This window comes from Apostichopus japonicus, chromosome 21, assembly GCF_037975245.1.
Source record: "Apostichopus japonicus isolate 1M-3 chromosome 21, ASM3797524v1, whole genome shotgun sequence".
Taxonomy (NCBI): Eukaryota; Metazoa; Echinodermata; class Holothuroidea; order Aspidochirotida; family Stichopodidae; genus Apostichopus; species Apostichopus japonicus.
The window spans coordinates 9,507,235-9,523,605 of NC_092581.1; the positions used below are offsets into that span (position 1 = coordinate 9,507,235).

A 16,371-nucleotide genomic window follows, 5' to 3' on the forward strand; every position below is an offset into this window, starting at 1 on the left:
TGTTATTTTATTAACTTTTGTTTCTAATTTATTGTATTTTTATTGTTAACTTTATTTAAATACTCCTTTTTTCATTCAAATATCTATCCTTTCTTTTCTTTTCAGACTTATCGAGACGACGGAGAATGAAAAAAAAACTAACAAACAAACTTAGTGTTGTGAAAAATGAAGGCTTCAGCTATCTTATCTTTGTGGTTAATGATTCTTTGAACATATCCCTTCACTAAATTAAAAAAGAAAAGAAAAAGAAAACTGTCTTCCAGTAGTCTCATCTATATTCATCAACACTTACTAATCCTAAAACAAAAGACCAAATACCAAATACTCTCCTCCAGTATTTGACCTCACTCATCAATATCCATCGACACATAATCCTTCTACAAAAGAATAGCATTCAAATAAAGTAAACTGTTCTCAGGTATTTCACCTCCCTCACAATATTCATATTAATCATTAAAGAAGCGAATTAAATACAACAAAATAATTAAATCCCTAAACAATATTGTGCTGTCCTCGCGCTAATAAACTGAGGGCGCTATACAGCCAGACAACCATTTCCCCTCAAGCCCCAAAATAAAGATAAACCGTGACAAGATCATGGACATTTGACAGCAGTTTAATTTGAATATACGTTGGTGAATGAGTGAGTAGACGGTAAAACTGAAAGAAACAAAAGAAAAAACTATGTCTAAATAACAAGGTGAGAATAATGAACATGTTATAAAAACAAGGCTAGATAACATATGCCACAAGAAGGTGACATTCCTGACTAAAGATAAAGTGAAATTAACATAGGCAAGGTGAACAAATACTGTATGTCTGACTTGTGGTTTTCCGAAAACTGTACACTATATATACTACAATGACAACGTAGGGAACACATAATACGTAACTGAAAACAATGAGTAAACAATGGTCTAACCGAAACTCCATACAACCAAAATCCTAGCTACACGTACCCTGTACGCACACCATGCAAATAACAAAGATAACATAACCCGTAAATAGAAGCCCAAGGGTAACGAAACATACTGAATGCGTTGAGGTAATAGAATACTCAAGAATAGATGTGAAGTACACGCAGTAATAAAATAGATACCAAAATTTACTACAATAGACAACCTAGTATGACTGCTATAAAAACCCTAACAATCAGGTAACATGTGAGCCCAAGTACGCAAATCTCTCGAACCGTAAGCAACAATGTAATATAGAAACGTAGTGGAATTGGTCTACGGTAATACATAATGGAGAATAGAAAACATTAGGGCACCTCACAAAACACAGCAGAAACTGGCCAATAACAACTTAGATTTACAATTTTGTGATCCTAAATGGCAGTAAATAATACAACAAATACTTACAGACTATCCCACTCCAAGGATAGAAACTATGAGTATAGATTAAGGTTATTATGACTGCATCTAAAACAAGCGATGCTTCTGAGATTAACGTGAGAATTGTAAACAAAACGATTTCTGAGCGTCCACAAGAAAAGGGTGGCGCTATACTAAAAAGAAAACATGAATAGGAATAAAATCAAAAACACAACACTCCCCGCCTGGTATATATAAATATACCAAACCTCAAAAAAAAACAACAACAACAATCTAAGAAGACCATATAAAGAACAAGTGTCAAAAGAACAGTTCAAGTATCAGAAAGAAGCAATATGACTTGGGTAATAGGCCTTAAGAACACCTTGGCTTTTCCATCCTTGGCAACTCTAACATCAATCTTTCGGACGCTTCCATCAGCATCAGGGTAAACTTTGTCTATGATTCCGAGTGGCCACTCGTTGCGACTGACTTGGTTATCCTTCAACAGGACTACGTTTCCAATTTTGAGATTTGGTCTTCGATCAACCCATTTCTTGCGTTCTTGGAAGGAACTCAAATAATCACGACGCCAGCGTTTCCAAAAGGTTTCGGCAAGACATTGAACTTGTTTCCAATGCTTCTTATGTAGTGTAGGGGTATCAAAGTTCCCAGCAGGAGCACTGGTAGCGTCCACCTTTTGAGTGAGTAACATTGCTGGGGTAAGAACTGTAGGCTGGTCGGGGTCACATGACACTGGTACAAGGGGTCTTGCGTTCATGATTGCCATTACTTCAGCTAGAAAGGTACACAAAATCTCATGGGTAAGACGGGTGTGTTTAGATTGCAATAGCATTGCATTGAGTATCTTCCGAGCTATACCAATCATCCTTTCCCAAGAACCACCCATATGAGAAGAATGCGGAGGATTGAACAACCAAACACATCCTTTCTCTAGGAGATGCTTTCGGAGCTCTCTGGTCTCAGCAATGATGCCTAACTCCTTACATGCGCCAACAAAGTTAGTTCCCCTATCAGAACGTAGAACTCTTGCAGGGCCACGAATGGCAAAAAACCTCCGGAGAGCATTTATGAAGCTCGATGCTGAAAGGGACTCAATGACTTCCAAGTGCACTGCCCTTGTATACATACATGAAAATATGACTGCCCACCGTTTGTTATTAGCACTAGCACCTCTGGTTCTACGTGCCAAGACTTGCCATGGGCCGAAGACATCAACGCCGACACTGGTAAAAGGTGGTTCACATGTGACTCTATCAGCTGGTAGGTCAGCCATCAGTTGAAACTCTTCTTTGCCTCTTAGTTTCTTACAAGTGACACATACCTTGATCACATTGCAGGTACGGCGCTTGCCTCCGACAACCCAAAACCCTGCAGCTCGGATGGCTCCCTCAGTTATATGTCTACCTTGGTGGGCCACGGATTCATGATAGTGTCTGATGATAATCGTAGAAACATGTCCAGGAGGAACAATGACTGGATGCTTCTCTTCTTGGGTGAGGTCTGCGTCAGACAAACGTCCACCAACTCTTAACAGACCGTGCTTATCAACCTGTGGATTTAGCCTTCTGAGTGAGCTTCCTTTAAGTAAGGCTCGTCCACGTTTAATGCAGTCCAATTCCTCCTTATAAGCATCTTGTTGGATGGAACGGAGGACTGTAATTCTAGCTTGTGAAAATTCATCAACTCCGCAGGAGGTGTGGGAGCATTTCCAAGTTCCTTTACCAGGCTTACCAGGAATCTTCTTGAAAGACTTTGCTATCTGCAAAAGTTTGCCGACAGCGTTAAGTAAGGCTTTCCAATTTGAAAAACGTTCAAAGCGATGAGCACCTAAATCAACATTTGAAGCTTTTGTTAGCATGGTAGTGACGACAGGTCGAACTTCAGAATCTGCTTCAGGTTGCACAAGGTCATAGTTGTTCACTTCAAGCAGTTCTTGGCGGGACAGAAACTCCGGGCCTGTAAACCACATACTGTCTTGAAGCTCATGTGCTGCAATGGATCTAGAGGCCAAGTCTGCGGGATTTTGCTTGGTAGCAACGTAACACAACTGTTCTGGACGTGTCGACTGTCTGATGCGATTTACTCTGTTTGATACGTAGACGTAGAATCGTCTGGTAGTGTTGTTAATGTAACCAAGGACGATCTTACTGTCTGTGAAGAACCTTACAGTATCTATTTCTAGATCAATTTCATCCTTGATGTACTCATACAACTCCACTGCCAAAACTGCAGCGCATAACTCTAGTCGAGGAATTGTGTGGGCTGGTTTTGGTGCTAACTTCGCTTTTCCCAACAAGAATCCAACTTGGTAATTTCCTTCTTCGTTGACGACTCTGATGTAGGCCACTGCTCCAATGGCAAATGTAGAAGCATCAGAAAAGATACACAATTCCTTCTTTTTAGTCAACGACAATGACGATTGGATGATGCACCGGGGAACATGCACATCTTCTAACAACTTCAAGGATTCCTTCCATTTAGTCCATTCAACTTCTCCTTCAAAACTGAGAGGCTCGTCCCAGTCGTTGATCTCAGAACTAAGTTCTCTCAATAGGGCCTTTCCTTTTATAGTTATCGGAGCTGTCAAACCAAGGGGGTCATACAAACTGTTGACGACAGATAAAACACCTCTCTTTGTGAATGCTTTGTCTTCTGAAGAAACACTGAATGTGAATGTATCAGTATCCAGGTCCCACAGCATGCCTAAACTTCGCTGAATCGGGAGTGGATCTGAGGATAGATCTAGATCCTTTATGCCTTTGGCTCTGTCATCTACATCAAATGCCTTTACCACTTCTCCGCTGTTTGAAGCTATTTTATGGAGGTTAATGTTTGACTCAGCTAGCATTGCTCTTGTTCTTTTCAGAAGGTCAATGGCTCCTTGAGGTGTGGGGGATGAAGAGAGGCCATCATCAACATAGAAATTTCTTTCAACATATTGTTTAGCATCACTTCCATGGATTTTTTCTCCTTTTTGAGCTGCTCTCCTTAAGCAGTAAGTGGCGACTGATGGGGAAGGACTATTTCCAAAAACATGTACCTTCATACGATACTCACAGATTTCCTTTGTCATGTCGTTGTCCTTGAACCACAGGAACCTGAGAAAATCTCTGTGATCTTCCTCAACTAGAAAGTTATAAAACATCTGCTGTATGTCGGCTGAAAAGGCTATGGGATCCTTCCTGAAACGCATTAGCACACCCAAAAGTGGGTTGTTCAGATCTGGACCGCTTAGTAGCACACTGTTCAACGAAATGTCTTCAAATTCTGCTGAGGAATCAAACACGACACGAATCTGGTCAGGCTTTTGTGGGTGATGCACCCCGAATATGGGGAGATACCAACATTCTTTCCCATGTTCTAATGGCGGGGCAGGTTCGGCATGATCATTGTCCAACATTTTTTGAACAAATTCAGCAAACTGATTCTTCCTGGTGGAATCCTTCTCCAATGACTTGCGCAGAGAGTACAAGCGCTTCTGTGCTTGTATCCGGTTATTTGGTAGGCGCCTCCTCTCAGGGCGGAAAGGTAATGGTGCCACCCAACTTCCATTTTCATCTTGATGGACATGTCTATCCATTATGTCCAGAAAAATGTTATCTTCTATAGAAAGGGCTTCTTTTTCATCCTCATTTGTTTTGTCAAATACTGTTGTACCAAACTGAACCTTCCCTGTAGATCCCTTGTTACTGGTGATGTTTAAGCCACTCTTCTGACTCTTGTCAATTCTCTCTTTCACTTGAATCATGTTGGAACAAGGTTCCATGAGAGAGGTACGCCCATTACTGTAAACACTGGTTTTGAAGACGTTGTGGTGTTTCGGTTGGTGGGATGTGCCCAAACACACTTCTCCAACAATAACCCATCCCAAGTCTAGTCGCTGGGCATACGGAGCATCATGAGGGCCGTTGATGTGTTCCCGCACCTTGTGGGCCCTCAAGACATCTCTTCCGAGCAGTAACAAAATCTGCACTTGCGGGTCAACTGGAGGTATCTTGTTTGCAATGGGCTTCAAGTGGGAAAAATGATTTGCAATATCTGGTGTTGGGATTTCCTGTCTGTCATCTGGGATCATTTCACACTCTATCAGCGCTGGCAAGTGAAATTTGACTTTGTCATCAATGGAACTTATCATCAGGTTGTTAGCTCTCCTCCCAGCTGTCTCCATAATACCTGAACAAGTCCTCAGTGTGTAAGGGGTAGTGGTAGATGTTATGCCAAGTGCATCAAATAGTTGTGGTTTAGCCAGGGACCTGTTACTCTGCTCGTCCAATACAGCATAAACCTTGATTGCTTCATGTTCCTTCCTCTGTGTATACACCTTGACTTGGCATACCTTCGAACAAGAGCGTCCACCTAAATTATCCCCACAAATTTCAGTGCACTTAGAGGTAACAGACGAAGAGTTCTGCTCCCCACCATTATCTCCCTTAGTAACTTGTGTATCACGAAAAAATGCTTGATCAACATGGAGGGCGGTGTTGTGTCTCACACTTCCACATTCAGCACACTTCACCGATACTTTGCAATTTCTAGCAACATGATCACTTGTCGCCATACATCTGAAACAAAGTCTGTTTTCCATGAGGCAAGCTTTTCTCTCTTCCAATGGCATCGACAGAAATGCTCGACATTTGAGCAAAGGGTGTGGCTTTTTGTGAATAGGGCATTGTCCACTTGCTGGAGAACTTTCAATCATACCAGTGATGTGTGTCTTCACTCTTTCTGGATACGCAAACCTTCCTGCTGAGCTGTTTACCTCGAAACTAGGATCGTTGAGAATTTTTGCTTCCTGTCGTACAAATCTGGAAAACACAGAAAATGGTGGGAACGTCACATTGTAGTCTTCCTTATACCTAGCTCCCTTTGAACGCCATTTATCTTGAAGTCCTGGTGGGAGCTTTTCCACTATTCGTTTCACCCCACCGGCCGAGTCAAGGTAACTGAGACCAGGGAGAGTTCCGTCTCTCATAGCACACTCCAGTTCTAACAACACATCACCTAACTCTCTGATTTTTGTGTTATCCTTGGTGTTCATCTTTGGGAAATCATCAACTTTCCTCAACAATGCTTGCTCCACTACTTCTGGAGCTCCATAACACTCATCCAGGCGTTGCCATACCATATCCAATCCCACTTGTGGGTTAGTAACCTGAGCTGAGCGTAATCTTTTGGCATGTAGTGACGACTTTCCACCTAGCCACTTTATCAACAGGTCAAGTTCTTCCCTGGGTAACAAATTAAGATCCCTAATCACATCTCTAAATGATGCCTTCCATGCTCTGTAATTTTCTGGTTTCTCGTCAAATATAATAAGCCTGGAACTCACCAAGTCTTTTCGAATAAGATACTTAGCAAGGTCTTCAGTCTCTTGCCGGTAATTTGCTCTTGTCTGAGTGATGATAGGATTTCTTGAAGCTGCCTGATCACTAAAATGGTGTTGAATATAATCACTGGTTCGTTGATTGGAATTTACTTCGTGAATATCTGCATCACGTAATTCGTCATGGCTTCCTAATGATTGATCTTCATCATACACTGCGGCTTCAGCTGTAGCAGCAGCAGCTACCTTTTCACTTTGCAGAATTAGCATATCAGCGTCCAGTGCTGCCTTTTGTCTCAACAGTTCAGCCTCTTTGTTTGCATATGCGAGCAATGCCCGAGCCGATTCAACCTTAGCCCGTGCCTTCATTGCTGCTGAACTCGTGGAGGATCCATATATGCTAGAGCTTTTGGTGGATTTTGACTTAACAGATTTTGTGTCAACGTTGGCTGAATCACGATGTTGCCTTGTACTGCTGTCGTGATCCATTGTTTTACTTCGGTCTGTTTCCTTACCCGTTGCTTCGCTGGGTTCTTTCTCAACACGGAAATGTCTTCCTGATCGTGTACTCATTGCTATGCCTTGATTCAGTCTTTTTACTGTGCTGTCCTCGCGCTAATAAACTGAGGGCGCTATACAGCCAGACAACCATTTCCCCTCAAGCCCCAAAATAAAGATAAACCGTGACAAGATCATGGACATTTGACAGCAGTTTAATTTGAATATACGTTGGTGAATGAGTGAGTAGACGGTAAAACTGAAAGAAACAAAAGAAAAAACTATGTCTAAATAACAAGGTGAGAATAATGAACATGTTATAAAAACAAGGCTAGATAACATATGCCACAAGAAGGTGACATTCCTGACTAAAGATAAAGTGAAATTAACATAGGCAAGGTGAACAAATACTGTATGTCTGACTTGTGGTTTTCCGAAAACTGTACACTATATATACTACAATGACAACGTAGGGAACACATAATACGTAACTGAAAACAATGAGTAAACAATGGTCTAACCGAAACTCCATACAACCAAAATCCTAGCTACACGTACCCTGTACGCACACCATGCAAATAACAAAGATAACATAACCCGTAAATAGAAGCCCAAGGGTAACGAAACATACTGAATGCGTTGAGGTAATAGAATACTCAAGAATAGATGTGAAGTACACGCAGTAATAAAATAGATACCAAAATTTACTACAATAGACAACCTAGTATGACTGCTATAAAAACCCTAACAATCAGGTAACATGTGAGCCCAAGTACGCAAATCTCTCGAACCGTAAGCAACAATGTAATATAGAAACGTAGTGGAATTGGTCTACGGTAATACATAATGGAGAATAGAAAACATTAGGGCACCTCACAAAACACAGCAGAAACTGGCCAATAACAACTTAGATTTACAATTTTGTGATCCTAAATGGCAGTAAATAATACAACAAATACTTACAGACTATCCCACTCCAAGGATAGAAACTATGAGTATAGATTAAGGTTATTATGACTGCATCTAAAACAAGCGATGCTTCTGAGATTAACGTGAGAATTGTAAACAAAACGATTTCTGAGCGTCCACAAGAAAAGGGTGGCGCTATACTAAAAAGAAAACATGAATAGGAATAAAATCAAAAACACAACAAATATACTCATATTTGCAAAACAAGACGGTCGTAATGCTACTAATACCAGATTGAAATATACTAAAAGAATTTGCTCAGCTCTTTTCCTGAAACAGTCTAGTAGAATAAACGACATACGTCTACTTTTGGAGTGGAATTTAAGTGTCAGAACATTTTATAGTGAAACTTTGCATTAGTCCTTTCAATGTCTTTGAATAGCTACAACTACTCTATCAATGTCAAGAAGCCAAGCATTTCCAAGTCAAGTCACAAGTCATTTTATCTGCAAGTCAGAGCTCGCGTCTTGTGAAGTCACAAGTAATATATCATCAAGTTAAGTCACAGGTCATTTACCAAGTAATTAATTCGAGTCAACAACGCTGCTAGTCTCCATTTTAGTATACAAATATTTAAATATGGTATAAGTAGCGCACATACATTTAATATATACACCCTAATACTTTATGTAATCATGAAATCTAAAGTCTCATTGTTAACTGAAAACAAGATTATGACAATATTATTTCATTTGCGTCGATTTGAATGCAGCGGTTGTTGTATCAATCATAGTATTTACGGAAACTATTGGTGTAAACAGATATCATAAGGAGTAAAAATATACTATATATATTCTTACTCATGAGACTTTTTCTTTCGAATGAACGTATATTTAGTAATTATAGAACAAGATATTACGATGTTTTTGTAACGGAAAATTTGCATTAGAGGTCTCCATTTGCTAAGCTCGTTACAATAGGTAGATTCAAAATAAACTTTAAACAATATTAGTTTTCAAGCTTTAATATCAAAGCAAACAAAAAACAATGAAATGAAGGTAAATGTAGTGGCCCATAACATACTACTTTGTTCCATTTTGTGTACGTTTTTGATAAATGTCTGAGTAGAATATATAAATTGATTGAAGTATGAAACTTCTCGTTAGTTTCAACTAAATGGTTAAGCAGTGAAGAACATGTCAGGCAAAGGGATTGCCTTGGTAGGTGGTCGGTGCTCTGGTGCTTTGGTGGCCGGTCGGTTGGCCGGATTTACCACCTCTTCATTTGCAGGTGGCATTACATCAGGTCGGTTTACATCCTAATTATCAATAAAAATGAGAAGAAATTCGTAATGAAATGTACATTTCGATCAAAACATGCACAATGATATCTAAAGAAATACGTTCTTAATTGCCTTCTGCTCCTTCGGTTTATAATAATATATATATATATATATATATATATATATATATATATATATATATATATATATATATATATATATATATATATATATATAATACTACAACTACTAATAGTATGCAACCTGTGTACACCTTACGTAAATTAACACTACATTTAATAACAATTACACCATAATGCTTAAGGCATGATAACATTCTGCTTGAATAGTAATGGTGCAGTATCGTCGGCTGAACAATTCTCTTTTCTTGTCACTACTTGGTGCAGTCAAGGGTTGCTAGATGATATGCTGGTGTCAATGCCATCTTTGCTGAACATCAGTACTAATTTTGCACACATCACCAGATTGAAATATCCTTAAATATTCTGACAAAGCTAAACTTTTTCCTGAATCACTCGTAGAATAAACAGCATGCGTCTTCTTTTTTCAGGGGGATATAAGCGTCTGTGTCTGAGCCTGAGAGAGATTGAGTCGTTCACTTACCACTCGATCGGATTTCTTCACACAACATTTAGTCATATCTCTGCACATTATACTTAACCCGATTATGCAGGCAAAACATCCACACGCCATTATTCCAGCGAGTACGAATAAACCAGCATCTGAATACTAAATGAGAAACAAATGGAAAGCTAGTATGTTTATTTTAGACGAGAACAATCAAGTTGCAGTATCCTTAGTTGAATTTAAAACCGAAAGAATCTATCATGCCATCAAAGTACATATGATTATCGCAGTACTGTACAAAAAAAATCATGACATTATGATAACAATTTCGCAATTGTTATGAACAATATTCATTCTCTCTGACTGTCCTTACCGAAGCTACAAATCTCGCGTGAAGAGCACATAAGACTACACTTGTAATTATCGCAATCGAGGCAAGGATTCGGAAACCTATAATCTGTAAGAAAGAGATAATGAAATCTCAAAACGTTGTAGTGCAAAGTTGACATAAAGTGTGCAATTAAAAGGGTAAATAAATGCAAAAAATAATATGATATGTTGTAGACGGTTAAAAACTACCAGTTCACTGCTGTCAGCCCGGGTTGTATATCTATGCAATGTTAACTTTTGAGAAATGCCACTATAAAATGGATGTTCCCGTGAGGAGCACTATACCACTTTTAGTTGAAAAATTCCATCGCCGTCTTGTTCTGAACTCTTAATGGGTTTGCTGGAACTGTAACTATTTAATTGGCTAAAACACTATTTACACGAGGAATTGGATTAACAGTATTGTAACGGCAAGTTAGTATTTACAGTTGTACGCTGTCCGGTACTGACTACTGTCAAAAGGTTATGAGGCGACGGGTCAGACGTAGTCATGCGTATCGAAGTATAGAGTATAGAGTAACATAGAACTTACAGAGTATAAGTTTCGCACTGGAGACCGGAAGATGCAACGACTGGTAATTATGTTTTCCTTATTTGGGTGGAGATAATATGTATTGTGTAACTATGTAAGAATCTCGATTAGTAACAGATATCATTGCAAAGGGCAATATGTGATGTAAATGTATAGGCCTCAATAGGTAGCAGCATTCGTATTTCTGCAAACTGTTTTCTTTGCATTGTTTACGCATTAGTGCAATCGTTTCACTGTTTTAGTATTGTATGAATATTTTCTACATAGTTCCGTCTATTTTGATAGCGTTTGATAGTTCATATTTGTATTTGTTTTTAGAGTGAACGACATTAAAGAGAAAGGGACAGTCAGTTCAAGCATTGTATTTTTGCGTTATCAGTGCGAAATGAGCCTACAAGTATGTTGTTTGTACTCATGAATGAAAAAGTGGTGTGGGGGACCTCCACCAGAAGAAGAAATGAAAAGTTAAGACTTCAAAAATGACTCCACTATGAGGCATGTTTGGACTAGCTCTACAGACAAGGAACTACTAGTGCACACCATGATGGGTGGTATTATTCTCCCCGAATTAATGTAAAATTCCCTCTCCCACCCTCACCTAACTAAACCATTTTTCTCAACCAGCTAATGGCCAGCTCTCACCCCTTTTCATACCCCACTGACAATAGGTTTAATCCATGACGAAAGTACTTTTCTACCCGAGAACCTTATATTGCGTGCGTTCTTTGTGGTATCTGGCTCTCTCCATTTATGCCACAAACACACATTCATAGCAGGAGACCATATAAGCTTATAACTGTGAACACGAATTGTATGATTCTCATATGAGTTCATATTCAAACGTATGATCTATATGCACCTTTCAAAGATATCTCTCTTACCACACATTTGTTATTTGTCTTGCCGCTAAGAACGCCGACACTTCCAGCAATAATAGCAATCTATATGGTAGAGAAAAAGTTTAAAAGAAAATAAATGTATTGTTAGCTGCTTACCTGCTTGATAGTGAAACGTAGCCAGTACTCTGTTAATGGCAGTTTTTACCCCCAATATCAACGTTACTCACCTACATGAGTTGCTTAATGGGTAAAAAGATCAAGTTGAGGACGATTTTACAAATTTCCCTGACAATTTTATTAGCTGTTTACCTTCAATTCTGTCAAGAGAACGTATCATTCCCGAATTCCGTAATTAGGTTGTTATGAATGATTTCGAGTTGGAAATATATGAAACATGTTAATGGATATATATATATATATATATATATATCTATATATATATCTATATACCCTGTGGATTTGAAGTGACATCATAGTTGAGGCTAATATTCCCTCACCCTCTGTGATATAACTAGTCAAAACTACCTTTCCCCGAATTTCCAGGAATTCTCTAATTAGTTTGTCACAACTACCTTGTTGTCGGCCATTATGTAACTAAGACGCTTCAAAGTACGTCAGCGATCTACATCGTAAGTTAAAGGCATTGAAAACTCGCCCCAAACAAAGTTAACTTTCCGTTGCTTGCAAATGACGTTTCCTTCTTGTCGCTACAAAATGCAGACAGTAATGTTTGATCTAGACCGGAGATGTCCACGCTGCTATGTACACTGTGCTGTGGGTATTGACCATAGCTGTATGTATTGACTGTACACTAGTGTCTAATTACCGACGTTAGCAAGCTGTGTGTGTATTTTCTAGGTTCGATGGTGGTGTTTAACACTTTTGTTACACCTCATTCGAAACTAGGTCAGATTACCAACATGAGACGTTTCTTTGTGTGCGAGTCTTCACACCCTTTGACCAATTCCCCTCTCTGCATATGCATTGTACACTTACTCGCGGAGATTGTTCGGAAATTGGTACAAAATTCCGAAGTACCAAGCATTTGGTTGTGCAAACAGGAGAGGGACGGAAGGAGCAGGGAAGGGAAAACGATATTATGTTGTACCTGACGGGAAAATTATTCCAGAGACAATAGTATGCACAAAAGGCACATAAGCACCAGGTTTGCCCCCTCCGTCGCAGAAGTGCAACTAGCGTCTGCAGTATTATCGAGTAACTGCCAGTGTCTGTTTAGAAAGCTCGAAGTTTCGTTTTCTCAATTCCTGCACTGTGTTTTCAAGCTCGAATAGCCAGCAGTCAAGTCCAAATGCATTCATGTTCTCACTTTTCAAAACTACCCGAGTCCGGGAAGCATTTCAGAAGAAACATTTGACTAGATATTGCCTTAGTTACCGTAAACGGCGAGTATGAATTGTTATTCTCGTGTTTCAATGTGTTGAAATGCGATATGTGGTAAAGAATTCTTCAATGAGAAATAAACCCTAGTGGTTTGAAGTATCCTCGTAGTAGAGACTAATATTTCCTCACCCTCTGTGATACAACTAGTCAAAACTACCTTCCTCCGAATTTCCAGGAATTCTCTAATTATTTTGTCATAATTACCATGTTGGCTGTCATTATGTAACGAGGACGAGTCAAAAATTACGCCAGCGAGAGACATCGTTAAGTTATACAATTCTCCTGTCTGTTGGAAATGTTTGCAAGCATTCGTGCTGCTTCTGTCGACAGGAGTGTACTGCAAAACGGACTTTTTTTGAGCAGAAAATGTCAGGGTTTATATCTCTTTTAAGACTTCGGTATTAGCTATTTAAATGTTAATACATATGAATATCTGTAAGCTTATAATATACTGACGTGGTTAACGCATTCATATCCAACTTAACCAGTTCATCCAAACACGATATTTGGTGTTTACAGACTAAATCTTACAAATTAATGTGTCCCATGTAGTATGAAAAATTTATACTAAATTATTTAGATCAACACACCATAAAAATGCCACTTCACGACCGGTTTCGCGTGGACCTCATCAGGCGAAATTATGAATCTAAACGGGGATCTTCGTGTCACAGAATTTGTCAGCCCTGCACAGTGATTCTACTGGTGGGAATGCGTATTCATATCTCTGTATTACTGTCAATAAGAGCGTATTACGTACGTAATACGATTTTACACAGTGCATTACTGTTGCTTTGAAATTACACAAATGTACCACTTTTAGAGGCAAGCCAAGTCACATCTAAGAAATAATTATGTTGCATATGGTATGGCAGATTTGTAATACATTTCCAAAGGTTTACATTAAAGTTAACACTATATAGGCATATTCCGTTGTGTAACCTTGGACCAGTGCTCTTCTGCACACATGCTAATTTGTAAAGCTCAGGACATCGCACTTATTGTCAGCGGTATGTGGTTTCCTTAAGTTTGTGAGTTTTGTAACAGTTTAAACTGCTGTTGCAATTCACAGTATGACGTCGTGAGTTTCCTCCGGCGTTGGCCTTGACTATGTCACTTTGTATTTTGCCATGTTTCTCTATCTGTATAGTGTATTTGGATTACTGAGTTTGAAAGTACTTGTCGAAGTGAACCAGGGACGTAGCCAGGGTGGAGCAGGGGGAGCGGCTGCTCGACACCCTTTCAGTGTCGATTTTTTTAAACTGTTGTTTTATTAGCATTGTATTTTGTGAGTGCTCTTTTGATCTTGAATACTCGACAGCTCTGTAAAATCGATTATAATCGTAGTAACATTCAGGCCTACTGATTCAGCTACTTACTTAGTTGACAGATGCAATTAGGCAAATTTAGCCTATAGCCTGTAACAAGCCTACAGTTGGCCACTGGCGTATTAATACATATTGCCTACCTAACCGCACTCGATGGAGTGCCACGAACCGTATGCACAACGACATCGACAACGTTCGTTCTCATCCTTTCTATGATTCGTCCTGCACGAACAGCATGTTCTGAAGCTAAGCTAGCAATCGCACGTGATACGTGCTTCCTATAAATAGTTATAACATGCTAATACACTGCGATAACGATATTTGTTTTAAGGTTACTGCAAATCTGGCTGTCTTACAAAATATGAAAGTTTTATATTGTCCATCATTTAAGTTCGTCAAATGTATTAACGTCCAAGCATTGGACAATAAACAAGGATCATCCTACTGGAAAAATTGTGAAAGAGAACTATGTTTGTCTCTATGATACAATATGTAAAAGAACATGTAAAAGAATTCAAACAGGAAACAAAATCTGCTGATAATATGATATCATACGACAATGATCCAACTAGCAAAACATTGCACCAGATCGCATCTAAGGACCTTCAATTGTTTAAAAAATCTCAAAGGGTAGGGGTACACCCCTACCCTTAGACCCTCCCCAAAATCAATCGCAAAATGTCCCCCCTTTCAAATTCCTGGCTACGTCGCTGAAGTGAACAATATTTAATATTTCGTTCCTTTTCCTTAGCTTAAATGAGCAACATAATTTACGCTTAAAACACTACATACCACAACTGTCCGCAGGATATCGGTTTCCCATACGACTACTGGCAATTGCATTAACGTCCAATGAGTTTGATCTTAAATGCATGATATAACGTTACCCACGCAATAACTGCAACTAATCCATTTGCAGTTTCAAGCAGTGAATAAACAATTGCAAAAACCCGTCTAAAAGAATATAACCTATATGAAAGATCCCGTAAGAAAGAATAATTTGGTTGGCTGCTTCCAATGAAAGAAGCTGTAGCCTTCTACCAGAATGCATATCGCACCAACGTAAATAAACAGACAATGTACATTTGATTATGTTTGTGTTGCATTACTGAGTATCATAATAGGTCCATATAGATGACATATAGCTAGCAAGAGTTCCTTCAAAGTTGAGCGGCGTATAGACTATGGTTTTTTATAGACCACTCAATTGACATAAAGGTTGTAGAGAGGTCATTTCATGAACTCGTTTTTTTTCCTATGGTGGATGAGCATTGTCCATTTAAGACAATGGTGTTACTTATCCACCTCATATGACTATTATGCCTTTGATAAAGAAGAGTAGAAGGGCGCACATTCACAAATTTAAAAAGCCTAGTTATTGTGCTATTTCGAAACCGAGTCCAGATTGACTGAGCGATGTTTCGGAAATTTAACCAACAAAAAGGCAATTTGATTTATAATTAGAACGGTGTTTAATTGTTACTGGGGGTGGGGTGGGGTGGGAAGGTTAAAGGGGTGGAGAGTATGAGGGTAGGGCAGTAAGGGTACTTTCTACTCCTAATCAGGGTCCTTCATGCATGAATTTTAAGTGAATATCTTTCATTATCCATATATTTCTGTTTGTTACCAATATTACAAAGTTCCTTTGAAATCATTGATAATTAAGTGGCTCTGTTCATAATTTCTTGAATAGCTGTCTGCAAGAAATAGGTCATAGTAACCTCTTTCTATGGATCCTCTCTGGAACATTTTGAAAACTCAAAAAAAAAAGTTGGAAAAATGGAAGGTGCAAGCAGTAACTTATTTTCAAAGTAGGCTGAAATTTTAACAGGTGTGTCCTGCAAATAAAAATCTTAAAGATGTTTACTCACGATTTCAAACGGTTTAAATTAACAAGAACAGAATGATGTCCAATTGAAAAAGTACATCAGGGGATTTTTT

At 38.9% G+C, this 16,371-nt stretch overlaps 2 protein-coding genes across 4 annotated transcripts; both read right to left on the reverse strand.

The window, feature by feature from the left end:
• Positions 1 to 600: 600 nt before the first annotated feature.
• LOC139962535 (uncharacterized) lies at positions 601 to 8,307 on the reverse strand. 2 transcript variants are annotated; one of them, XR_011791260.1, is made up of 2 exons: positions 1,365 to 8,307; positions 601 to 660 (listed from the first exon to the last, which is right to left on the reverse strand). XR_011791260.1 is itself a non-coding variant. In XM_071962611.1 (2 exons), the coding sequence occupies exon 2, from the start codon at positions 7,234 to 7,236 to the stop codon at positions 1,651 to 1,653; it is 5,586 nt and encodes a 1,861-aa protein (XP_071818712.1). In that variant the 5' UTR covers positions 7,237 to 7,420; positions 8,125 to 8,307; the 3' UTR covers positions 601 to 1,650. The 2 variants fall into 2 exon arrangements, 1 of the variants encoding a protein (XP_071818712.1); XM_071962611.1 differs by having other exon boundaries at positions 601 to 7,420; positions 8,125 to 8,307.
• An 11-nt stretch (positions 8,308 to 8,318) lies between these two features.
• LOC139962536 (uncharacterized) lies at positions 8,319 to 15,402 on the reverse strand. Of its 2 annotated transcripts, XM_071962612.1 has the most exons (5): positions 15,223 to 15,394; positions 11,744 to 11,803; positions 10,314 to 10,397; positions 9,977 to 10,102; positions 8,319 to 9,388 (listed from the first exon to the last, which is right to left on the reverse strand). In XM_071962612.1, exons 1-5 carry the CDS (start codon positions 15,271 to 15,273, stop codon positions 9,251 to 9,253), a joined length of 459 nt encoding a protein of 152 aa, XP_071818713.1. In that variant the 5' UTR covers positions 15,274 to 15,394; the 3' UTR covers positions 8,319 to 9,250. The 2 variants fall into 2 exon arrangements, with proteins under 2 accessions (XP_071818713.1, XP_071818714.1); XM_071962613.1 differs by lacking the exon at positions 10,314 to 10,397 and having other exon boundaries at positions 15,223 to 15,402.
• Between the last annotated feature and the right edge of the window lie 969 nt (positions 15,403 to 16,371).